This window comes from Oreochromis niloticus, linkage group LG7 (genome assembly GCF_001858045.2).
Source record: "Oreochromis niloticus isolate F11D_XX linkage group LG7, O_niloticus_UMD_NMBU, whole genome shotgun sequence".
NCBI classification, from domain to species: Eukaryota; Metazoa; Chordata; class Actinopteri; order Cichliformes; family Cichlidae; genus Oreochromis; species Oreochromis niloticus.
In genome coordinates, this window is record NC_031972.2 from 64,574,579 (window position 1) to 64,596,002 (window position 21,424).

A 21,424-nucleotide genomic window follows, 5' to 3' on the forward strand; every position below is an offset into this window, starting at 1 on the left:
CGTTTTTGTGTTATTCGAATGTGTTTGCGTGCGCATTGACATGTGTAGGAGAGACGCACTGCCACAACTCAAAGGGCTGAAACACAGATACCCATTGTGATCACACACACTTCGTGGGCACTGGTCTGTGTGTGTGTGTGTGTGTGTGTGTGTGTGTGTGTGTGTGTGTGTGTGTGTGTGTGTGTGTGCGCTGTAGTGGGTTGTTGTGCTGACTAGATGGTTGGCATCAGGCTGAATGAAGGGCAGTATGCCAATACATCTCCCTCCATCTGCGTCACACAATGTCTGCCAACATACACGCTGCCTTTCTCTTTGTTACACACACACACACAAAATCTAAAAAGCACTTACAATAACCGGAGGCTCGGTGGATGTGTTAGCATGTGATACGTCTGTGCTCGGCTGTGTTTTTTGTGATGAAGTGGAAGAAAATGAGATAATTAGATTTCTATTCTTTACACAAATGCGAATATTCACAGATGAAATATAATTCACACTCATTCACAAACTAACTGGTTGTTCCTGTCACGTACAATCCTCATCAGCGGTCTTAAAGGACAATAATGCATGAGGAGAATTAGTTTAAACCAGTCAGTGTAACATGTAACAGTAAGTCGTATATTCAGTGAGCAGAGATGATCCAGAAACACACCTGTGAAGGTCGCAACACGTCAGTCAGGATATTTCACCAGCCATCCAATCACCGAGTGACCTCTTCGTGTCCGTCATCAATCTAAGCTGTGTGAAGTAACAACAGACAGACGAGAGCGAGCATGATGGTAACGTGTCAGTGTGACAATGTCAGCCACACTCATACGTCTGCATTTCTATGGATGGATAAGAAATAGTATAAAAAAGATGCTGACTGTGACTCTATAATATCATCAGAAGAACCCTACCAAAGACCAACACACACACACACATGCACTCACACACACGGCTGAGGAAACTGATTTAAAATAAGTCATAATTACTTAGCAAGAACCACACGACACTGCACGTATTCAACCAAACGTTAAAAGCGATTTACAAAAAGAAAACAAACGGAAAAAAGACAAAATAGCCACCAAAGAAATAAAAACATATGTCGTCAATGCAATGCTGCAAAATTCCTGTGTTGAGGATTTAAGGTTACAGAGTCCAAAGAGAAATCGATCTGATCAGAGAAAAAGACAAAAGAAACATTTTGACCTCAATGAAAATAAATCCAACACATCTCAGATGTCACAGGCTTCAGTGGAGACTCACTGGTATAAAATCTAACATTAGAATAATGAAAATGGTGAATCATTTTACAACTACAGCTTTTACCAGGCATCACAGCACAGATTTGCCTTTGCATTACAGCTCACAGACAGAGATGATCCGATCAAAGTGAAAGTACAATTTGAAAGGCCATGGACTCAAAATAGTGAATGATTTCTCTCACAAAATGCCCAAACTCTAAGTAAAAGAACAAAATCGAGCCCAGGAAACTGTTTTTTATGCTTAACTCACCAGAGGATGCAAACTTGCTGTCTTAATAGAAGTCTGTATGCACGCTCAGGCCTTTAACACAGAAACAGCAGCAGCGCCCGGGTAAATGCACAGTTATGGGAAACCGTGTGAAATATATTTAACCTCAGTAAACTTCACATGTGATGACAAAGCACGCAGGCACATGTGGTTTTAGAGTCTGTTTGTTCTTACAAGTGAAAACGTGAAGTTTGCTTCGAATGTTGTTGTGAGGAAGACTCACAGTGGATGGTAGCACTTTATAAAGTATGTGTAACTCTTACCAGTGAAATCAGTACATACAAAGTCTCTGAGACCAGTAAGGCAACGCTTCACTGAGTGTGGTTCGTATTTCCACTGGATTTCACTCTGCTTGTTTTTCATATTCGCTGCAGTGTGTGAGAGTTCTCCCGTCTTCACGTGTGTGTCTTAGTAAATGGATGTGGGGGTTGACATGGTTCTCTCTCAAAAGGAAGTCTGTGGTTGGGCCGTTTCTACATATTTTCCCCTCACACACACACACACATGCACACACAGACACAGACACACACAGACACACACACACGCGTTTTCCCTGTCAAGCTAAATGAAGCTTTCTTTTAAAAGCAATATGCAGCCCCACAGATGTGGAAGCCATTCCTCTTGCTCTCTCTTGCTTTCACACACACACACACACACACACACACACACACACACACACACACACACACACACAGAAAAACATTCACTCGAATAAACACAAAAACCCACAGTCTCTTGGGGTGCGGTCTCCCCTGCAACCCCGGTGCAGTGTGGGTAGCTGTCGTAAAAGAGGTCCTGTGAGAGAGCGTCCAAAAATAGCCTGAGTAAAAATGCAGGACCATAAAGCTCACCCAGTGTCACTCAGAGAAATCCAGTCATCTGTGTGCCTGTGGATGTGTTTCAGAGGGGAGTGTTTGAGTTTTGTTCATTCATACCAAAATACTTATTTATGTTGATAAAAATAGCCCCTCACAGCTTCCCACCCTGAGAAAAACACTCTCTGCATCTGTCAGAGGTGCTGCTTCATTGGGTTACAGAAATCAGAGTAAAGAGAAGGACGAAGGCTGAGTGTCCTGCATCGCACATTATGAACTCTTTTGGCTGAAATAATTTCTTTAATCTTGTGAAATTCATTGCTTAGTCTGACTATGTTTTAACTAACTGGCTGTTTTTGGTTTCTTCTTCGGGGGTTTTGCCTCAGTTTAGGGTGCTGCAAACAAGCTGAGAACGCAATACTGATTTATTAGATATGGGTTTTTGTTTTTTTTTTTATCTCTGTGGGGATCTGTGGGCCTTTCTCAGGAGTACAAAGACTGGTAGAATGAGCCCAGTATGTTTTTTGAAGAAGGGAGAAATCTGATCAAATATAAGCATTTTTAAGGCATATTGATTTTCACAGGCTCACGCTCACAGAGTTATCTTTGGCCACAACAGGCAGCTACTTTCACTGTGGAAACAGTGTGTTACACCCTGGGTATGCTACCAGCCCAGCAAGTCAAACAAAGTTAGACTAGACAGGAAATAAAGTGTAGCGTTTGAGCTATTGGTGTCGTGTGTTTTCTATTCCTCGAGTATTTTGATGGAACCCAAAAAAACTCTAATTATTTTTTTTTCTTATCTATTGCCAAATACTGAGAAGTAGTTCAGTTTGCAGCTACTTGAATTTTCCTGCAGGAGTTCAGCCCAGCAATTCCAAACAGAGAAATAGTTTTGTGATCCTACAGATGTGAACGTGGTCTCTGTCCATGCATACATGCAGACTGTGGCATACGCACCCTGACCACAGCCTGATCCTCTCCCGACGCACTGTGCTGCTCAGCAAACAACGAAGAGACGAGGGTTAATGAAATATAAGTGAGCGCTTGTATTCCCTTTATTATCACAGCTATTTCACCTCTCTCACTGACGGAAAGACAAAACAGAGACAAAACAAGGTCAAAGAAGAGTGACGTGGACAGTCTACTATCGATCGGCCAGTGTTGTTCCGTTTCTCTTTCTGACTTAACTGAAAACACGTGACATTTGAGGCAAGATTACATTTATTTTCAATGAATAATGAAAGGGATGAAAGCTGTGTAGTCTAATGTCTGAATGAGACCATTAAAGAAGCCACAGACCTTTGAAATTCAAATGCCTCTAAAAACGAACACAAAGAAGATGTTTTTGATATACGACACTCACGTTTGATTATTTTAGCTACACTGTATCAAAGGAGTGAAAGCATCACTCACACAAACATTCGTGTACATTCAACGACCTCGACCAGTCGCGCGTGCACACATATGTAAATGCAAGTGTGTGTGTGTGTGTGTCATTTAATAGTCCGACACTCAGAGTCTCTGGAGAGGCCTTGACGTACTTTGTGGTTTTTCTGTTTCACAGACGATGGAGCAGGAGGGGTCAGTGGTAGGAAGGCGTCCACGTCCCAAACACAGAGCTTTAACAGCCGATAGATTCTGATTTAAGGCCGTCATTTAGAATGAACTCGTGTTCACATGAAGCTGCTGCTCCACCCCAGGGCCAAAGCACAATCCGTGCACACCCAGTATTTGTGTCGTGAGGGGCAGATAACACATCTTTGTGTGATTCTTACAAAAAGAACTGATGTACTTTTAATATGACTCACTGCCGTCTGCTTTAACAGCTTAGATTTAACTGTGATTACATGAGAGGATTTTAAACAACAAGTATAAGCGCTGCAAATACTTAACCAATGTCACAACACATACTGGTTGCTATTTAAAACGCCAAATGTGGACATTAATGTGGTTCGCTCTCGCTCTCTCTCGCTGTCCTTGCAGGTCTATTTAAAGGCCCCAATGATCTTGAACGGTGTGTGTGTGATCTGGAAAGGCTGGATCGACCTACAAAGGCTGGATGGGATGGGATATCTGGAATACGATGATGAGAGGGCACAGGTATCATCAGTTCTACTTTTTCCTCAAATGTCTTTTCCTCGTCAGGAAATCAACTACGATCTTTCTTTGTTGTCGTTTGTGCTCGCAGCACGAGGACGCTCTGGCTCAGGCCGCGTTCGAAGAGGCTCGACGCAGGACGAGAGACTTTGAGGACAGAGAGCGATCGCACAGAGAGGATCTAGAGGTGAGAGACCAGGGACCGACGACTATTTATGTTGACTATTAATCTCAAAAATCTACTTTATCTTGAAATCTTTCTCAGTCTTGCAAAGCCGGTCCCAAATGATTCTGTTGTGGTGAACAAAACAAAAAAACCTCTCATATATGCAAAGGTTGGAAATGTGACTCATGCAATAGTGTTTCACTTCATGCTGGGCCTCTCAGTGATGGCTATACTAGCTACAAAGCAGTATAGCGAACACATACTGCAGCTCTGGAGGTCGCAACGAAGCTTGATGTGTAATTATTTTTTACAGTGCATTTTAGTGTGAAACAGAGAGTTAAATGGCAAAAAGGCGCCTGCTCTTTTTGCCCTCTAACATATTTATGTTACAGACTGGCTTTGCAGGACTGGACAGCAAACAGCATCACCAACACAGCTTGCTTGTAGTGCAGTTTCTTGTTTGCAACCCTGAAAATAAATTGGCTCACTGAAAATGATTTTTATCCTCTGCTGAATTTTCTCGCAGATGCTTTCAGACGCTGAAAGTAGAAAAGTATCAAAGTGAATTAAAAGTAGAAACGTAATAAGAGTGTAATATATATCTGCAGCATCAAATTTGTAGTATGGCTTTCCTTGCTTAGTGCTTGGGGTTGTGTGATGTGTGCTTGTGTTCTGTAGTTTGTTTTTTATTATTATTCTTTTTCTTTAAAGATTATTTCTGTAGTTTGAACCGTAGGTTTAGTGCATGATCAGTTTGGCGGTAATTCTAATCTGATAATTGATCTGACTTGATATTCATGAACTATTGAATGACTTCAGTTTTGTCAGGTTTCCCAAAAGCCTCAGAAGGGAAAGTAGTTTGCTCATTTTGTGCATTCCTTTGAGAAGTTTAATTGATGCAAACTTAGCAAAACAAGGTGATGTATTTGTTTTAGTAGAATAACAGAATATGTTGCTACATGTGACCTTTGAACTGCACGTAGACGGTATAAACTGATTTCTAAACTAAGTGTCCCAAATGCATTTCATTGCTTGAGACAAACTCACTTTCCCTGCAAGGCTTTGGGGAGATCAGTGGCATCCTTCCTAAGTTGACGCCCTCCGAATGAACCCCAAATTGTTTATTTTTTAGGACCCTGTGGTTTCTAAAATCTGGGACTGATGACACACAGACAGCCAGCAGAAAAGAACAGGGTCTGTGTCCTTCATTTCTCACCATCTATCACACTGTCATGCACTAAACCACCTCGTGTGTGTGTGTGCATGTGTGTGTGTGTCCACAGTTTCATTCGTGTATCTGCATTCTTGTTTTTGTCCATTAATGTCTGTGTGTGTCTCTCAGCAGCTGCAGCATTTTCTGTGTTTTTATTTTCACACCGTATGTGTGTGTGTGTGTGTGTGTGTGTGTGTTCATGACTGTGCATGCTCTGCACATTATTCCTATAATTTTACTGGAAAACGTGTTTGTTTAATGCTTGAATGGTGTGAGAGGCTTGGTGAGCACAATGTGATGTTTCATAACTAGTCTGCAAAAGGAGACAAATAGCCGGCTCAGGCACAGCTTTGTGGCACATGGTCCTGCAGAAATGAAAGAGAAAAGAGAGGCTGAATGTCATCGTGTGAAACAGAAAGAAAGATTTGATCCAGGTTGCCTTTTATGTGACTGAGCTCATGTGGCTTCCCCGAGGCTGCGGCAGAAAAAGGAAACCTTGTGTCTCTCACTAAATCAGTAGAAGCACCATCACTAGCTTCTTTAACACATTGTATAAACGCATTGGTTTCCAAATTTAAAATGATTTTGGAACACGTCGGCAATCACAGGATGGAAACTGTTCCACTGAACAGTAAAGTAATCGCACAGTACGTGAAGGTCATGTCACTAAAACGCATGTTTGAGATGGAGCACATGAGTACATTGTTGCTATCCTTATCAATATATATGAATCATAAAGTATAAAGTTTAGCTTCATGCATATGGAGATCAAAATAAAATAAATCAACAATAAAATGATAATAGCTCGTGTGATTATATATCAAAGGAAAAATGTCCACTGACCCTGTGAGTGTGTGTATCAGGCTGCCGAGCTAATATTTGATAAATGTTATTATTTTAACTCCACTGGTTGAATCTTTTTGGTCTCTACCGACAAAGTGAATATTTGCTTCTTGAAATTCTGAATACTTGTACTACTATTACTACTACTACTTCTGCCTGCTACAGACAAAAATGCTATGAGGTTGGTGAGGATTAACGAAATAGCACATTTTTAGTAGACGGCTAAAAGCGAGTTAATTACATGTATATAAACCTCTGTAAAAACACGATGATAGTTCAGAAGTATTCACCCTGTCATCTAAATAACCACAACGAGGAAATTCAACATATTTCCACAATTATTTCAGTGAAGTTTGGAATATGTTGTGCAATCCTGAAAAATAACAGGCAGAGAGGTTTCCTCTCATTTTAGTTCAAACGTGAAGTCTTTTACCTCCAATGATGCAAATAATAATTTTCCTTTACAGCCAACGACACACTTATGTGGATTTGTTTTAAAACAATATATCTTGTGTTTCATACAATGAGCACTGTTTTATAGTCTAGCATGGAGGGCACCATCATTACACTGGAAAAGCTCCTCTGCTATACTTGGACACAACTTCCCAGGTTTCCATGTTGTCGTGTTGCATTTACTCGTTTGTCAAACAGTAACAAAAATATGTCACTTTCAGTGTTTTAAGTAAACAGCTGAAGATTCTGAAGACATGATAAAGTCAATATTTCTCAAAAATGAAATCTACCAGAACAATCATAGGAAAATGAATGAAAATTAGCCAAAAATCTGTGAAAAGTTTATTACAAACTGAGACCTTGAATTTGCTTTAGAACATATAGTTATTTACAAATCTGTGAATAACTGTAATTTAGCATCTTTATCAAAATATAATGATGTGCTTTACCACTGTTGTTTCTTTTTTGGATAACAATAATAATTATATTTTAGCATTAAAACACTGTTTTGGTTAAAGAGCTTGTGCACACCAGTGAATGAATCATTACAGAAACATAAAAAATGATTTGGGCAGTTACTAATACTGTTCATTTAGGTCAGCGGTAGCACAAACCTTATCCTGGGTGATGGTCTAATAAATTTGTTCAGCATATAGTGGTTGAAACGTGTTTATTAGGCAGGATTCAGTATGAACCGAGGAAGAGTCATGGCTATCTAAAGCGACTGCCCCACAGATGATTTTACAACAAGTCATTTCAATTCTTGTTTAATACCAAAAGAATCATTTCAGAGTTTGTAGAGTTGTTGGAAACAGCAGTCACAGTGGATTGCGCTATGAGCTTTTTGTTGTTTTCTCTGGGTGTGCCTGACGAGTATTGCTGAATAGCTGCACAGATTCAGCCTCTGCATTTCTGTGGTCTGAACTCCACCTCTCCATCTGTCTCTCTTTCTCTGTAACTCTCTGTGTCTCGTTAGCTGGTGATCGAGTTATCTCTGTGTCCTGTCTGAGCTGCACACACTTCAAAGGCAAAGTTAATTTCTTCTTCTCTCAGACGGAAGAAAAAAATGAGCAAAATTCTCTTTTCTTTCCTTTTTTTAAAAATAGAAAGCGGAGTGAAATTTGATTATTTCACCTGTACTGGAAAACACACGTGATGATAAGAAGATTAGGCAGATTAATAGGTTAAAAATATTATGTTGCTCCAATTTTGGGTTGAGAAGTTTTCAAATAGATCAGCAGCAAAACGTTGATGCCTTTTTTCTCCTGTGAATGCAGATTGAATATAAAAGACTGGTCATTTTGGCAGACACAACATTTTTCATCCAAACGCAGCGATATTCCAGTTAGTCAAGGTCAAAGGGTGCCTGTCACAATGATGGATGGATAAGCAATAGATGCATTTTTAATACTGCATGCATACACACACGTGGTTTGCTTGGCTATCTCTGTGAGAGCAGTCATTAAAATAATGCATTGGCCCACCCTTTGCTGCTCCTGCACAAATAATATTATTTTACACATGCGCCATCCAAACACTCAGTGCTGACTTCTGTTTGAGTGAATCGATCGGAGCTCTGACATTTTGGATGTACTGGACATTCTAATTGAACAGTGGGAATCGGGATCCTGTGAAATCCTGATGCACGCTGATCCATCTCCCAGTCCGGTTACATTATGGGATAAAATGAGCTAATGTACAGCAGACTAATGGGACAAGAGCGGGAACGCCACAGAACTTGCCTGACAAACATCCGGCTTTCAAACATCCGGTTTTCTTCTGTGCACAAATGTGATTTTCCAAAATATAAACACGCTGCCAAAAAACCCACGCTTAGCTGATGCTGTCAGTCCAGGTGGTTGTGTGTTTGTGATTGTGTATACTGATAAGAGGGACAGTTATTTTGCCGTTGTTTCAGATCAGTTTAAACAAGTAGAATTTAGTTTCAAAAGCAGAGTGACCCGAGAGAGGCTGTCTGCCCTCGAGCACACGCCGAGCAAAGCCTCTTTATGCACTCGGCCTGTTTAGCCTTACGTACCGGGTGAGTGGTAGCAAAAACCTAAACATGCAATTTGCTCATGAGCACGTCTGTTGCACCGGCCTCAGTGAAAGCCTAACCTTAATACTCACTTGAAGGCAAACCTACACCCGATGCGTGAAAATGTGACGCCTGGCCAAGGGTTCCCTTCTCTACAATGTCCTCACGTCAGCGGTTTAAAACTCAGTCGGGTCCTCACTAGGATAGCTGGACAAGTGCAGTCACACACAGTCACACGTGCGCTCCAAGAGCAGAGAGATTTGGTGGTGAATGATGAGCTGCCACTAAAAGCATTAATATATCATTAGTATTGATTGCCATCAGACCCCCTGCTTTGACTTACTTACACACACACACACAAACACACACACACACACACACACACACGAATACTGTACAGGCACACATGTGCACAAACTCGCAGATACAGCACATTTGCTCCAAGTTTATCAAGACACACTCACACAAACACGCACGTGTGCACACTTGACACACTATTGAGTTGTGGTTAAGCAGCCTATAGCGGTGCAGAAGGCTCGCATCTTTACGTGGATCGATACAGAGAGCTCTTCTGGCCTTATGATTACTGAGGACCACTCCCTTCTGCAGAGACAAACACTTGCTCAAGCTCTCACTGTCTGATTTAAATCTTGCTTGTTTCCTGAGATTTTGGATAAACAAAGGTGTGTTTAGTCACATAATTAACTGCTACAGGCTGTTAATGTTAGAGGGAACAGTTTGTTTGTTTTTCATTTTTCAATTTGACCACCGGGAACACAGTAGCAACATGTCCTGAGCCAAATACTGTAAGCACCAAAATGAGACATTTCAAAAGTTCTACAATTAGCAGTCTTGTTCCTTATCACACACACGTAAACAAGCATCACGTCGTACCCGGTGCTCATCGTTTTGTGATCTGATAATTGTCCAAGATCCCAGAGCAGATTCAGTGAGAGCATTTCTGAAAATGACATTTGCTTCATAGCAGTAACTATGATTGTAACTGTTTTTTAACTACCAACAAGCAGGCACTGGGAACAAGTTGCATCACAACTCTGTAAGTAAACAGCTGGCCAAGTAAACACAAAACACAAATAGTTACATTATGTGCTCCGTTGTTAAAGATGGTACTTATTATTCTTAATGTTTTACATCATCTTGCATCTAAAACACTGGACTGTCATAGTCATGATGGTTAATATGTAATAGCCCTCGCTATCGAGTTCAACCCAAACTTTTTGCCTCAGTATCCCAGTTTACTTTGGGTTTCTCCAATTGGCTCTGAAAAAAGCGACAGAATAATCCAATATGACATTTTCTGGGGAGTACATACGCACATGGCACAGATGGTGCTGTGTGATCAATTAACTCAGCTTTGATTCAAGTCAGTGTAAATGAGCCACGCATTAATATTTGATGGTAGCAGCGTTGATACAATAACAGAAAGCTTTCCAGAGAAGACTGACAGGACCTGGAGTCAGTCTGGCTAAGAGGAGTCAAAATGGTAGCATGACATACTGTATGTGTGTGTGTGTGTGTGTGTGTGTGTGTGCATGTGACTGCGTGTATGTTGCTATTATGGTGAGTCACTGAGATGACACAAACTACATTCCACTTGAACTAAGCAACCCCTTTACTATCTCTGTCTGCATTTCTGTCTGGGCTGCTCTCTGCTTCACCTCTCCCCCCTTCTTGCTCTCAGCTGACCCCTGCTAAACTCCCCCAGCTATCACTTAAATGTAAACCTATAACCACAGGTTTTTGGGGGTTTTTTTTACACCAAGAGACCATGGCACGGCATAACAAACACGTGGACACTAAACCCAGTGGTGACATATTTTTAAAGACCTCGTCATGCTGATGGCTTCTACTGGTGACCTAATAATCTGCTTTGTTAGTGTGTTTGTCTGCATCAGAGAGCCTGCATGTCAGCCAGTTTATCTCCCTGCTTCTGCCTGCCTGTCTGCCAGTTACCTCAACTAAAATATCAACATCGGTAAAATGTATAAACAGCAGCACAGAGTCGTGCTGTTGTGAAGCTCTCTGAGTACCTCTAATGGCAGTTTGGGGTATTGCAACTTTCTTTTGTAATTCTGTGTGTGTGTAGAGTCTTTTCAACATAGAAATCAGACTCTGTGTAAAGATTCTTACCTCAAGTGAAGCTTTAGTGTTGGCATTTTGGCTGTTGCCATGGTGCTGGGGGCGGGTCAGAGGTGGCTGAGTTATCAGATAATATTAGTGAGCTGCAATCATACACTGTATGGGTCGAGTACGCAGACACATGCCTTGTAATTAGTGCTACATAAAACACTATTATAAGTTAACTGGAGCCTCTGGCGTGTCACTGCATTAGATGACTGCATAAATCAACAACACAAATGTTTACTGACACGTCTCTGTTACTGGAATTAGCAGCGATGAAGGTGAACTCCATGGGTACGGGCATCCTCCACTTGTCAGTCAAAGCAGCAGTGCTCCTAATGTTAAGCCTTAATTAAGTGTTAAAGAAGATTTATAAAGAAAACTTTGCTCTCACAGTGGTTGTAGTGAAAGGCTGTAAATATGTTTACTTCTGTTTTAATTTGGGAGTCTGTATGTGGCATTATTTTGAAGTTAGCCCCAGACTGGAGAAATCTTTACATTTGTTAACATGTGAAAATCTGTACTTAATTTATTGTCTTTTTTCTGTCTCATCCCTTCCTTGCCATCTCTTTCCTCCTGTTGTCTTAACATGCTCTTCTCTTTTCCCCTCTTCCATCCTTTTATCCCTCTCTCTCACCAGTCCAGACGACAGCAGGACCCCAGCCCTGGCTCAAACATGGCCAACGCTGACATGGAACACAAGATGCGCTGAGGAGGAGGAGGAGGAGGAAGTTATGGAAGGAGGAAGAGAACACGTGGCGGCTGTCCATTCACTTTCAATGCAATCAACTGAAAAAGGGTTGAATGAAACTGCAGTTGTAGATCAGTTGTTTCTAACGATGAAGGTTTGGCGTGATCATTTCTACATGCCAAACTTGTTTTGTTGTTTTCAATGTTAGAATGTAGATGAAAATTGATTGAATTGAAAGTGAATAAAAACCCTCGAAAAAAGGGCCGAGGACACAAAGGACCTGGGCAAAAAGTAGTTATATGAATATTTAAATGTTGAACTCGAGCAGTTAATGTTACATGATATTGTAGATGTGACGCGTCTTTCACAGATGTCATTCAGATTTAAAAGCTTTAATATTTTTTGTCCAGGTCTGAAAGAAAATCGATGGATAGGGCTAGTTTTGCATACCAAAATGTATTTTCTATTACTATTACTGTTAAAATAGAGCGAGAGTGGTTGTAAGAGGGCTTTAATGTCATTAACGGGGGAGGGAGGGCAGAAGCTGAAAGAAGCAGTTAAAAGAGAGTTTGTTGTGGCCTGAGGTCACAGCTTACCAGCATCAAATGTGTTGGAAAAAATTTAAATAGTAAAAAACGGTTCTGCATTGTTCAGTGTTGTGCAACACTTAATATTTGTTAGCGTGCCCTTGTTTACCCCTACTATACCTAGCTCACGTCCTAAAGCCTGCTGTTTTCTGAGACCAAAGTTCACTTTGCTGGAAAGGGGAGGGAGGGGGGCACCAGGGTGGGAATAAAAGAAGAGGGAAACTTTACTTGCATTTATTTTATTTTATTTTAAAGAGAGAATTTTGCCAGGCTCTAGGGTTTAACAGCATTTGCTGTACTGTAATGTTAATTATCTATGAAAACATCACTATCATAAGATACCTGTGACGGTGAAATAACAGGTAATGTAGCAACAATCTAAAGGTAGGACAACAACAAATATGCTACAGTATCAGTGGCTCTGGAAGCAACTGGGAAAATGGTGTTTTTCTGGAGAGGGTTGGTCAGTCCGTGTGTCCTTTGTCTTCCAAGGGTTTTTGCACTATGTGATACAATCAGTCTTGGTCTTTCTTTAGATGCATGAAACCAAACACAGGCCTGCCTATGCTCGTTGTTGTTCCCCATGTGGCCCGTCTATCATCAGAGCAATCTTTACAGTGCGTCAATTTGGAATAACAGGGTGATTCAAAACTATGTTATCAGGTGGGCTCTTACTGCAGACCCCAGCAGGAGCACACCTGGAAAGACACAAAGGATCTGTGTCCTTATAGGACTTTTCAGATTTCAAACCAAATGTCGCCTGTATGAAGGGTTTTTTTAAAAGGAGTCGTCGTCTAAATGACGATTCAGATGTATCTCCGAAATCTGGGATTTTTAATCTTTTTTTCTATTGGTTCATAAAAGATATATTATATATATATTGGAGATATGTGGTTTTCATCAGACAGTGAGCATCTGTCTGATCCATAACAGTTATATAACCCATCCATCCAGATCTGTCACCCAGATATTCATTATCTAAAAGGACAATAAAACCTAAATGCAGTCTACCATCCCGTGTCCTGTTACAGCGTGATGAAATGGTATGTTTTTTGTTTGTTTTGTTATCATTTTTGTTTGTGTGAAAGTCATGATGTTTACTTTTTATATTACTTCTCACTTCTGTATATGTACTCGCTTTTGTTCAGCTTTCAGCTTTCTTATGAAGCAGCGGCGGCTGCTGTAGGCTTTTCTAAAGTTTAAAAGTACAAAATGTGTCCAGAAATTTGGGATGTTTGAGGACTTTGATGGATTTATTTTCCACATGTTCTTTTATTAATGTTATTATTTTTATTGCATTTGTTGTTATTTTATTTTAGTATTTTTTATTTTTTTTTTTAGGAAATACACTTCCTGGGTTAAATACATTGACTGTGGATTGACTTAAGTCCTGTTACCAGGCAACATATTTTTTTATTTTTTGCAGCTGAAGGTTTATTTCAGTTTCCAATGTATTTTACATTTAGTACAGTCAACGGTTTCATTATAATTATTATAACCAAGAAAACTCTTTGTTCCTGCCTTTCTTTCTTCTCATTGTTAGCAGTTGTGTTGAGATTGACATAAAATTAGAAAACTCTTATTTTTTGTACATTGAAAGCCACGAGTTTGTAAAATTTTACACGATGTTTTGCAGTAATGTTGTTGCTAAGAAATGATAGTTTAAATTAAAATAAAAAGAACAAAAATTGAAACTCAAACAACGAGAAGAGACTTGATGAAGTCGTACATTATTTTTAAGTTAAGGCCTCGGGATCCAAACGATGCCTGAACTTAAAATGATGAAGGACCCGTTTTTAATCAAAACTTCACAGAGAAGTTTCCCCTTGCTTCAGGTAAAACAAAAAATACATTCTGGCTTTCAGATATACATGAAAGGATTTAATTACGTTAACCTAAGGGTTTTTCCCCCCCGCCCCCCATGGAGAATATTGAGAGCACAGAGAAAAGCTTACCTTAGTGTCCTCATACCCTCCAAAGTCAGCCGACCTTGTGACTCAGTGCTTAATTAGTTCAAGAACGTGGAAAATATATTATCTGTCTGAGGTTACCTTCAGTGGGATAAGTGGTGGATTATATTGTCTGGGTTTAGCTCAGTGTTATGTTGAAAAGTGGAGACATAGCAATCAGATGCCACTGAAGACTTTGGATAGGGTGAGTGGACAAAGGGACAGAGTGAGGTAATTGAATGTGCATATAAAGCAGGTTGTACCATAAGATGAGGTTAAAGTGATGCTGGTTTGAAGTTTTCATACTTTTACATGAATGCTAGCTGATCTTTTAATGGGGCTGTAGCCAGTCTTGAAAATTTCAGGATTAAGGAATTTGATTTCATTCAGTGTCAGCGATGGTAAAAATGGCATTTTCCCCATTTTTTGGTGGAAATTGAGCATTAATGAACCATTAATGAACTGGTACAGCACAATGAAAGGCAAGAAGTAGGTGTTAAAAGCAGAATGGTATGAGGTATTTTCAACTAGGTTGTATTTTTGTAAATTGATAGCATGTGTACCAAATTTGGATAAAGCATTCTGTGAAAAATGTGGGATTCTTCCACATGGTCAAATCTGAAATTATATATCTATGGATTTTAACAGTGTCCTCAGGTAAAGAAAAATTATCGAGATAAAGACTGCAACTTCATAACCAAGTCAAAGATTTAGGTTGTAGTTAGTGAACCCGCAGCCACCATCAAATTATAACCACGCCTCAGGTGGAGTCCATCCCTCAGTTTTCTTAATGCAGGCATTAAGGCAAACCATAAAACATTTTTTCTTCTTTCTTTTTTTTACCTAAACTGTTTATGTTCTTAAGTGTTTAACTTATTTATACTTACAACAGCTCTGTGATATTTAACAGCTTGGGCATACTTTCAGTTTCTCCTGCCTGCTTGTGGTCTATGTTTCCCTCTCTTTTAGGGTTGAGCTTGTCCTCCCAGAAAAAAATATGAGATACTCAATTTAAAATGTTGGATGTTTTTCAGAATAAACCTGTATTAATTCTTTGATTTGTTTATGTCTTTTTTTCAAACTAAATATAGCAGTTGAATCTCTTTGAATCACTAAAACTGGCATGTCGGCTGGTCAGAGTTTTTCCCTAGAATATGTATGTATATCCAATTCAAATCAATTTTATTTACACAGCGCCAAATCACAACAACAGTCAAGGCACTAAGGTAGGCCCTACAATAATACATACAGAGAAGTACCCAACAATCATATGATCCCCTATCAGCAAGCACTTTGGCAACAGTGGGAAGGAAAAACTCCCTTTTAACGGGAAGAAACCTCCGGCAGGACCAGGCTCAGGGAGGGGCGGGGCCATCTGATTATTTTCAGCATAGCTCTGCTCTCCTTTACCACGAGCAGTCAGATTACCTTGTTAAATAAACTAAAGTAGGACCTTTTCACTCCACACTGTTTAACTTAGCACAGTGCAAAAACACAGTTATTACTAATAATATTAATAATATCCCAATTAGCCAAGACAGTATAAAAGGAATTACGGAGTTTGACCTTAAATTAGTTTTGTGACAAGTTGTGCAGCTTTTTTGAGTTTATTCCTTTTGAAACAAAATAATAATGATAATGATAATGATAATGGATTGGATTTATATAGCGCTTTTCAAGGCACCCAAAGCGCTTTACAATGCCACTATTCATTCACTCTCACATTCACACACTGGTGGAGGCAAGCTACAGTTGTAGCCACAGCTGCCCTGGGGCAGACTGACAGAAGCGAGGCTGCCATATCGCGCCATCGGCCCCTCTGGCCAACACCAGTAGGCGGTAGGGTAAAGTGTCTTACCCAAGGACACAACGACCAGGACAGAGAGCCCGGGGATCAAACCGGCGACCTTCCGGTTGCAGATGCGCTTCCCAACCCCCTAAACTTTGATTAAAAAAGGGGCTATAATCTCTCCAGTGTGTGGATCTGCCCGAGAACATCTTCCTGGTTGGACATCGCTGGAACACCTCACCCAAGAGGCATCTTAGTAAGATGCCTAAACCACTTCAGCTGGCTCCCTTCGATGTGGAGAAGTTACAGCTCTTCACTGTGCCCCTCCTGAGTTACTGAAGCCTTTTTTCCATTAGTACCTGCTAAGATTGGCTTAATGCGACTCGAGGCGGTCAGACTCGGCATGACCTGTTTTCCATTACACTTGAGTACTGCCTAATGTCCGTGGGGTCGTTATGGCAATTCGGCTGAACATCTCGTGACATCATTTGTATCTGACATGAATGCTACAACAAAGGTGAACGTCGAGGCGATGTTATACCTGCTGCTCGCTCTGTGGCTTTTCATCAGACCTGGAGACCACGGTGTTGTTTTTGTGCAGCCATGTCCCTCATTTCTAGCTTTCAAAAATGTCAGTTTTGAATTTCTTGAAGGAGACACTCTCATGACTCAAGTGATGCCATTGACTAGCCAATCGGTGGCATTTTGATATCACATTTTCAGTTCACTTGGAACCCCAGTCAAGTAGGTACTAAAGAAGTAACTGGTACCAGGTACTGTCACCTAATAGAAAAACCTAAAAACCATGTTGAGCCATGCCGAGCCAACCTGAGTAGGGACTAACAGAAAAGGGCTATAAACTACTCACCCTGTCTCTAAGGGAGAGATCAGCAACACTTCCAAAAAAGCAAATTTTTCATTCTTTTAGTCACTACCCAAGTTCTATAACCATAGATGGTAAATGACCTGTATTTGTATAGCGCTTTCCTTAGTCCCTATGGACCCCAAAGCGCTTTACACTACATACAGTCATCCTCCGATTCACACACTGGTGATGGCAAGCTACATTGTAGCCACAGCTGCCCTGGGGCGCACTGACAGAGGCAAGGCTGCTGGACACTGGCGCCACCGGGCCCTCTGTCAACCACCAGTAGGCAACAGGTGAAGTGTCTTACCCAAGGACACAACGACAGAGACTGTCGGAGCTCGAACCGGCAACCTTCCGATTACAAGTAAGTAAGTAAGTAAGTAAAATTTTATTTATATAGCACATTTCTAGATAAAAGATCACAAAGTGCTTCACAAGGTATAAAACAAAAACAGTCCAAAGTTAACAAAATGCAATTCTAAAAAGATGTGTTTTTAGCTGTTTTTTAAAAGTAATCAATGAGTCTGCAGATCTTAAGTTCTGAGGAAGAGAGTTCCACAGTCTGGCGGCCACAGTGGCAAAAGCTCTATCATCCTTGGTTTTCAGCCTAGTATGCTGAATAACAAGTAGGCCCTGATCACAAGACCTCAGGGACCTACTAGGGACATAGGGCTGTAAAAGTTCAATGATGTATTCAATTCAATTCAATTCAATTCAATTTTATTTATATAGCGCCAAATCACAACAAAAGTCGCCTCAAGGCGCTTTATATTGTACAGTAGATAGCACAATAATAAATACAGAGAAAAACCCAACAATCATATGACCCCCTATGAGCAAGCACTTTGGCGACAGTGGGAAGGAAAAACTCCCTTTTAACAGGAAGAAACCTCCGGCAGAACCAGGCTCAGGGAGGGGCGGGGCCATCTGCTGTGATTGGTTGGGGTGAAAGAAGAAAAACAGGATAAAGACATGCTGTGGAAGAGAGACAGAGATTAATAACAGATATGATTCGATGCAGAGAGGTCTGTTAACACATAGTGAGTGAGAAAGGTGACTGGAAAGGAAAAACTCAATGCATCATGGGAATCCCCGGCAGCCTACGTCTATTGCAGCATAACTAAGGGAGGATTCAGGGTCACCTGGTCCAGCCCTAACTATATGCTTTAGCAAAAAGGAAAGTTTTAAGCCTAATCTTGAAAGTAGAGATAGTGTCTGTCTCCTGAATCCAAACTGGAAGCTGGTTCCACAGAAGAGGGGCCTGAAAACTGAAGGCTCTGCCTCCCATTCTACTTTTAAATACTCTAGGAACAACAAGTAGGCCTGCAGTGCAAGAGCGAAGTGCTCTAATAGGGTGATATGGTACTACAAGGTCATTAAGATAAGATGGGGCCTGATTATTTAAGACCTTGTATGTGAGGAGCAGAATTTTGAATTCAATTCTGGATTTAACAGGAAGCCAATGAAGGGAAGCCAAAACAGGAGAAATATGCTCTCTCTTTCTAGTCCCTGTCAGTACTCTTGCTGCAGCATTTTGGATTAGCTGAAGGCTTTTCAGCGAGTTTTTAGGACTTCCTGATAATAGTGAATTACAGTAGTCCAGCCTGGAAGTAATAAATGCATGAACTAGTTTTTCAGCATCACTCTGAGACAGGATATGTCTAATTTTAGAGATGTTGCGCAAATGGAAGAAAGCAGTCTTACATATTTGTTTAATATGTGCGTTGAAGGACATGTCCTGGTCAAAAATGACTCCAAGGTTCCTCACAGTGTTACTGGAGGCCAAGGTAATGCCATCCAGAGTAAGAATCTGCTTAGATACCATATTTCTAAGATTTTCAGGGCCGAGTACAATAACCTCAGTTTTATCTGAATTAAGAAGCAGAAAGTTAGCGGCCATCCAGGTCTTTATGTCTTTAAGACATTCCTGCAGTTTAACTAATTGGTCTGTGATACCTGGCTTCATGGATAGATAGAGCTGCGTGTCATCTGCATAGCAGTGAAAATTTATGCTATGTCTTCTAATGATGCTGCCTAAGGGAAGCATGTACAATGTAAATAGAATTGGTCCTAGCACTGAGCCCTGTGGAACACCATAATTGACCTTAGTGTCTGAAGAGGACTCTCCATTTACATGTACAAATTGGAGTCTATTAGATAGATATGATACAAACCACTGCAGTGCAGTACCTGTAATACCTACAGCATGTTCTAATCGCTCTAATAGGATATTATGGTCAACAGTATCGAATGCAGCACTGAGGTCTAGCAGGACAAGCACAGAGATGAGTCCACTGTCAGAGGCCATAAGAAGATCATTTGTAACCTTCACTAAAGCTGTTTCTGTGCTGTGATGAGCTCTGAAACCTGACTGAAACGCTTCAAATAAGCCATTCCTCTGCAGATGATCTGTTAGCTGTTTGACAACTACTCTTTCAAGGATTTTTGATATGAAAGGAAGGTTGGAGATTGGCCTATAATTAGCTAAGACAGCTGGGTCTAGAGATGGCTTTTTAAGTAAAGGTTTAACTACAGCCACCTTGAAGGCCTGTGGTACATAGCCGATTATTAGAGATAGGTTGATCATATTTAAGATCGAAGAATTAATTAATGGCAGGACTTCTTTGAGCAGTTTTGTAGGAATGGGGTCTAAAAGACACGTTGATGGTTTGGAGGAAGTAATTATTGAAGTTAACTCAGAAAGATCAATTGGAGAAAAAGAGTCTAACTTAACATTGATGGTACTAAGAGTAGCTGTAGATAATATTACATCTGTGGGATGATTATTGGTAATTTTTTCTCTAATGATAAAAATTTTATTTGTGAAGAAGTTCATGAAGTCATTACTAGTTAACGTTAAAGGGATGGTTGGCTCAGTAGAGCTCTGACTGTTTGTCAGCCTGGCTACAGTGCTGAAGAGAAACCTGGGGTTGTTCTTATTTTCTTCAATCAGTGACGAATAGTAAGATGTTCTGGCTTTGCGGAGGGCTTTCTTATAAAGCAGCAAACTATTTCTCCAGGCTAAATGATGATCCTCTAAATTTGTGACATGCCATTTCCTCTCCAGCTTACGAGTTATCTGCTTTAGGCTACGTGTTTGAGAATTATACCACGGAGTCAGGTACTTCTGATTTGAGGCCTTAGTTTTCACAGGAGCTACAGTATCCAGAGTCGTACGTAGTGAGGAGGTAAAATTATTAACAAGATAATCGACCTCTGTTGGAGTAGCGTTCAGATAGCTGCTCTGCTCTATGTTGGTACAGGGCATTGAAGATGATAACAGTGGGTGGATTATAATATGTAGGCTGGTGCTTGTCCTTGAAGAGCTTTAAATGTCAGAACCAGTATCTTAAAATGGACTCTGAATTCAACGGGGAGCCAGTGCAGCTGTATAAGCAACGGTGTCACATGAGAGTACTTAGATGTTCTTGTCAGAAGCCTTGCTGCAGCATTTTGGACAAGACGAACTGCCAACTCTTGAGCCACAATCGCCCCGCGATGAGAGTAGAAACGTAGATAAACTGGTAAATTGGCACCGCAGGGTCCCAATCCATCTGCCAATCTCCCACTGCCCCTCACCTCATTTGTGAACGAAATCCCAAGATACTTAAATCCCTCCACTTGGGGCATTCTGCCCTTTTCCAGCTGAGAACCATGGACTCAGACTTAGAGGTGCTCATTCTCAGTCCTGATGCTTCACACTTGGCTGTGAATCCTCTGGTGTGAACTGGAGGCCACCAAAGCCACATCATCCACAAAAAGCAGCGATTACATTCTGAGACCACCACAATGGAAGCTTTTTGGACCACTCATCATCGGGCTGTGATCAGTTGAAAGTTTGGCTCCTCTCTTCAGTTTGACACCATTTCTCCCGTTCCCGTTTCCCCAGGTCTCTCTTGTTGCCCACATGACTGTTTAAGCGCCTCGCCCCATAGGGGTTTTTTGAATCGCTCTTCGTCTTGCCACTCAACCACGGCCAATTTGCCTTGGGAAAGCCTATCTGTGGCTTTTGCTCCTGGCAACATAGCCCCTAGGATCCCTGGGACACACAAACTCCTCCATCACAGTAAGTTTGCAATCCACGGAGGGGAAGTATAAAATTATTTTAAGAAAAAAGAGCTTTAAGTCGAATCATCTTATTATTATGATATGATTAAATAAATGTAATTTATGATTAATAAAGTATGCTGATTCTGATTCTGAAAAATGACATGGCTACACTTTGCTGACCAGTTAAAGCATTTAGTAAAGTTTG

General features: G+C 40.7%; 1 protein-coding gene across 4 annotated transcripts in view; it reads left to right on the top strand.

Annotated features, from left to right (window-relative positions):
• cbfb (core-binding factor subunit beta) overlaps nucleotides 1-15,567 on the top strand; it is a 31,735-nt gene extending 16,168 nt beyond the window's left edge. The window contains exons 4-7 of one of the 4 annotated variants that reach the window (XM_003447033.5): nucleotides 4,317-4,433; nucleotides 4,522-4,617; nucleotides 5,729-5,790; nucleotides 11,926-15,567. In XM_003447033.5, the coding sequence (XP_003447081.1) occupies nucleotides 4,317-4,433; nucleotides 4,522-4,617; nucleotides 5,729-5,758 (243 nt within the window). In that variant the 3' untranslated portion in view covers nucleotides 5,759-5,790; nucleotides 11,926-15,567. The remainder of the gene's footprint in view (nucleotides 1-4,316; nucleotides 4,434-4,521; nucleotides 4,618-5,728; nucleotides 5,791-11,925) is intronic. The other 3 variants (XM_005471182.4, XM_003447032.5, XM_005471181.4) reach the window with 3 other exon arrangements.
• The last annotated feature ends 5,857 nt before the right edge of the window (nucleotides 15,568-21,424 follow it).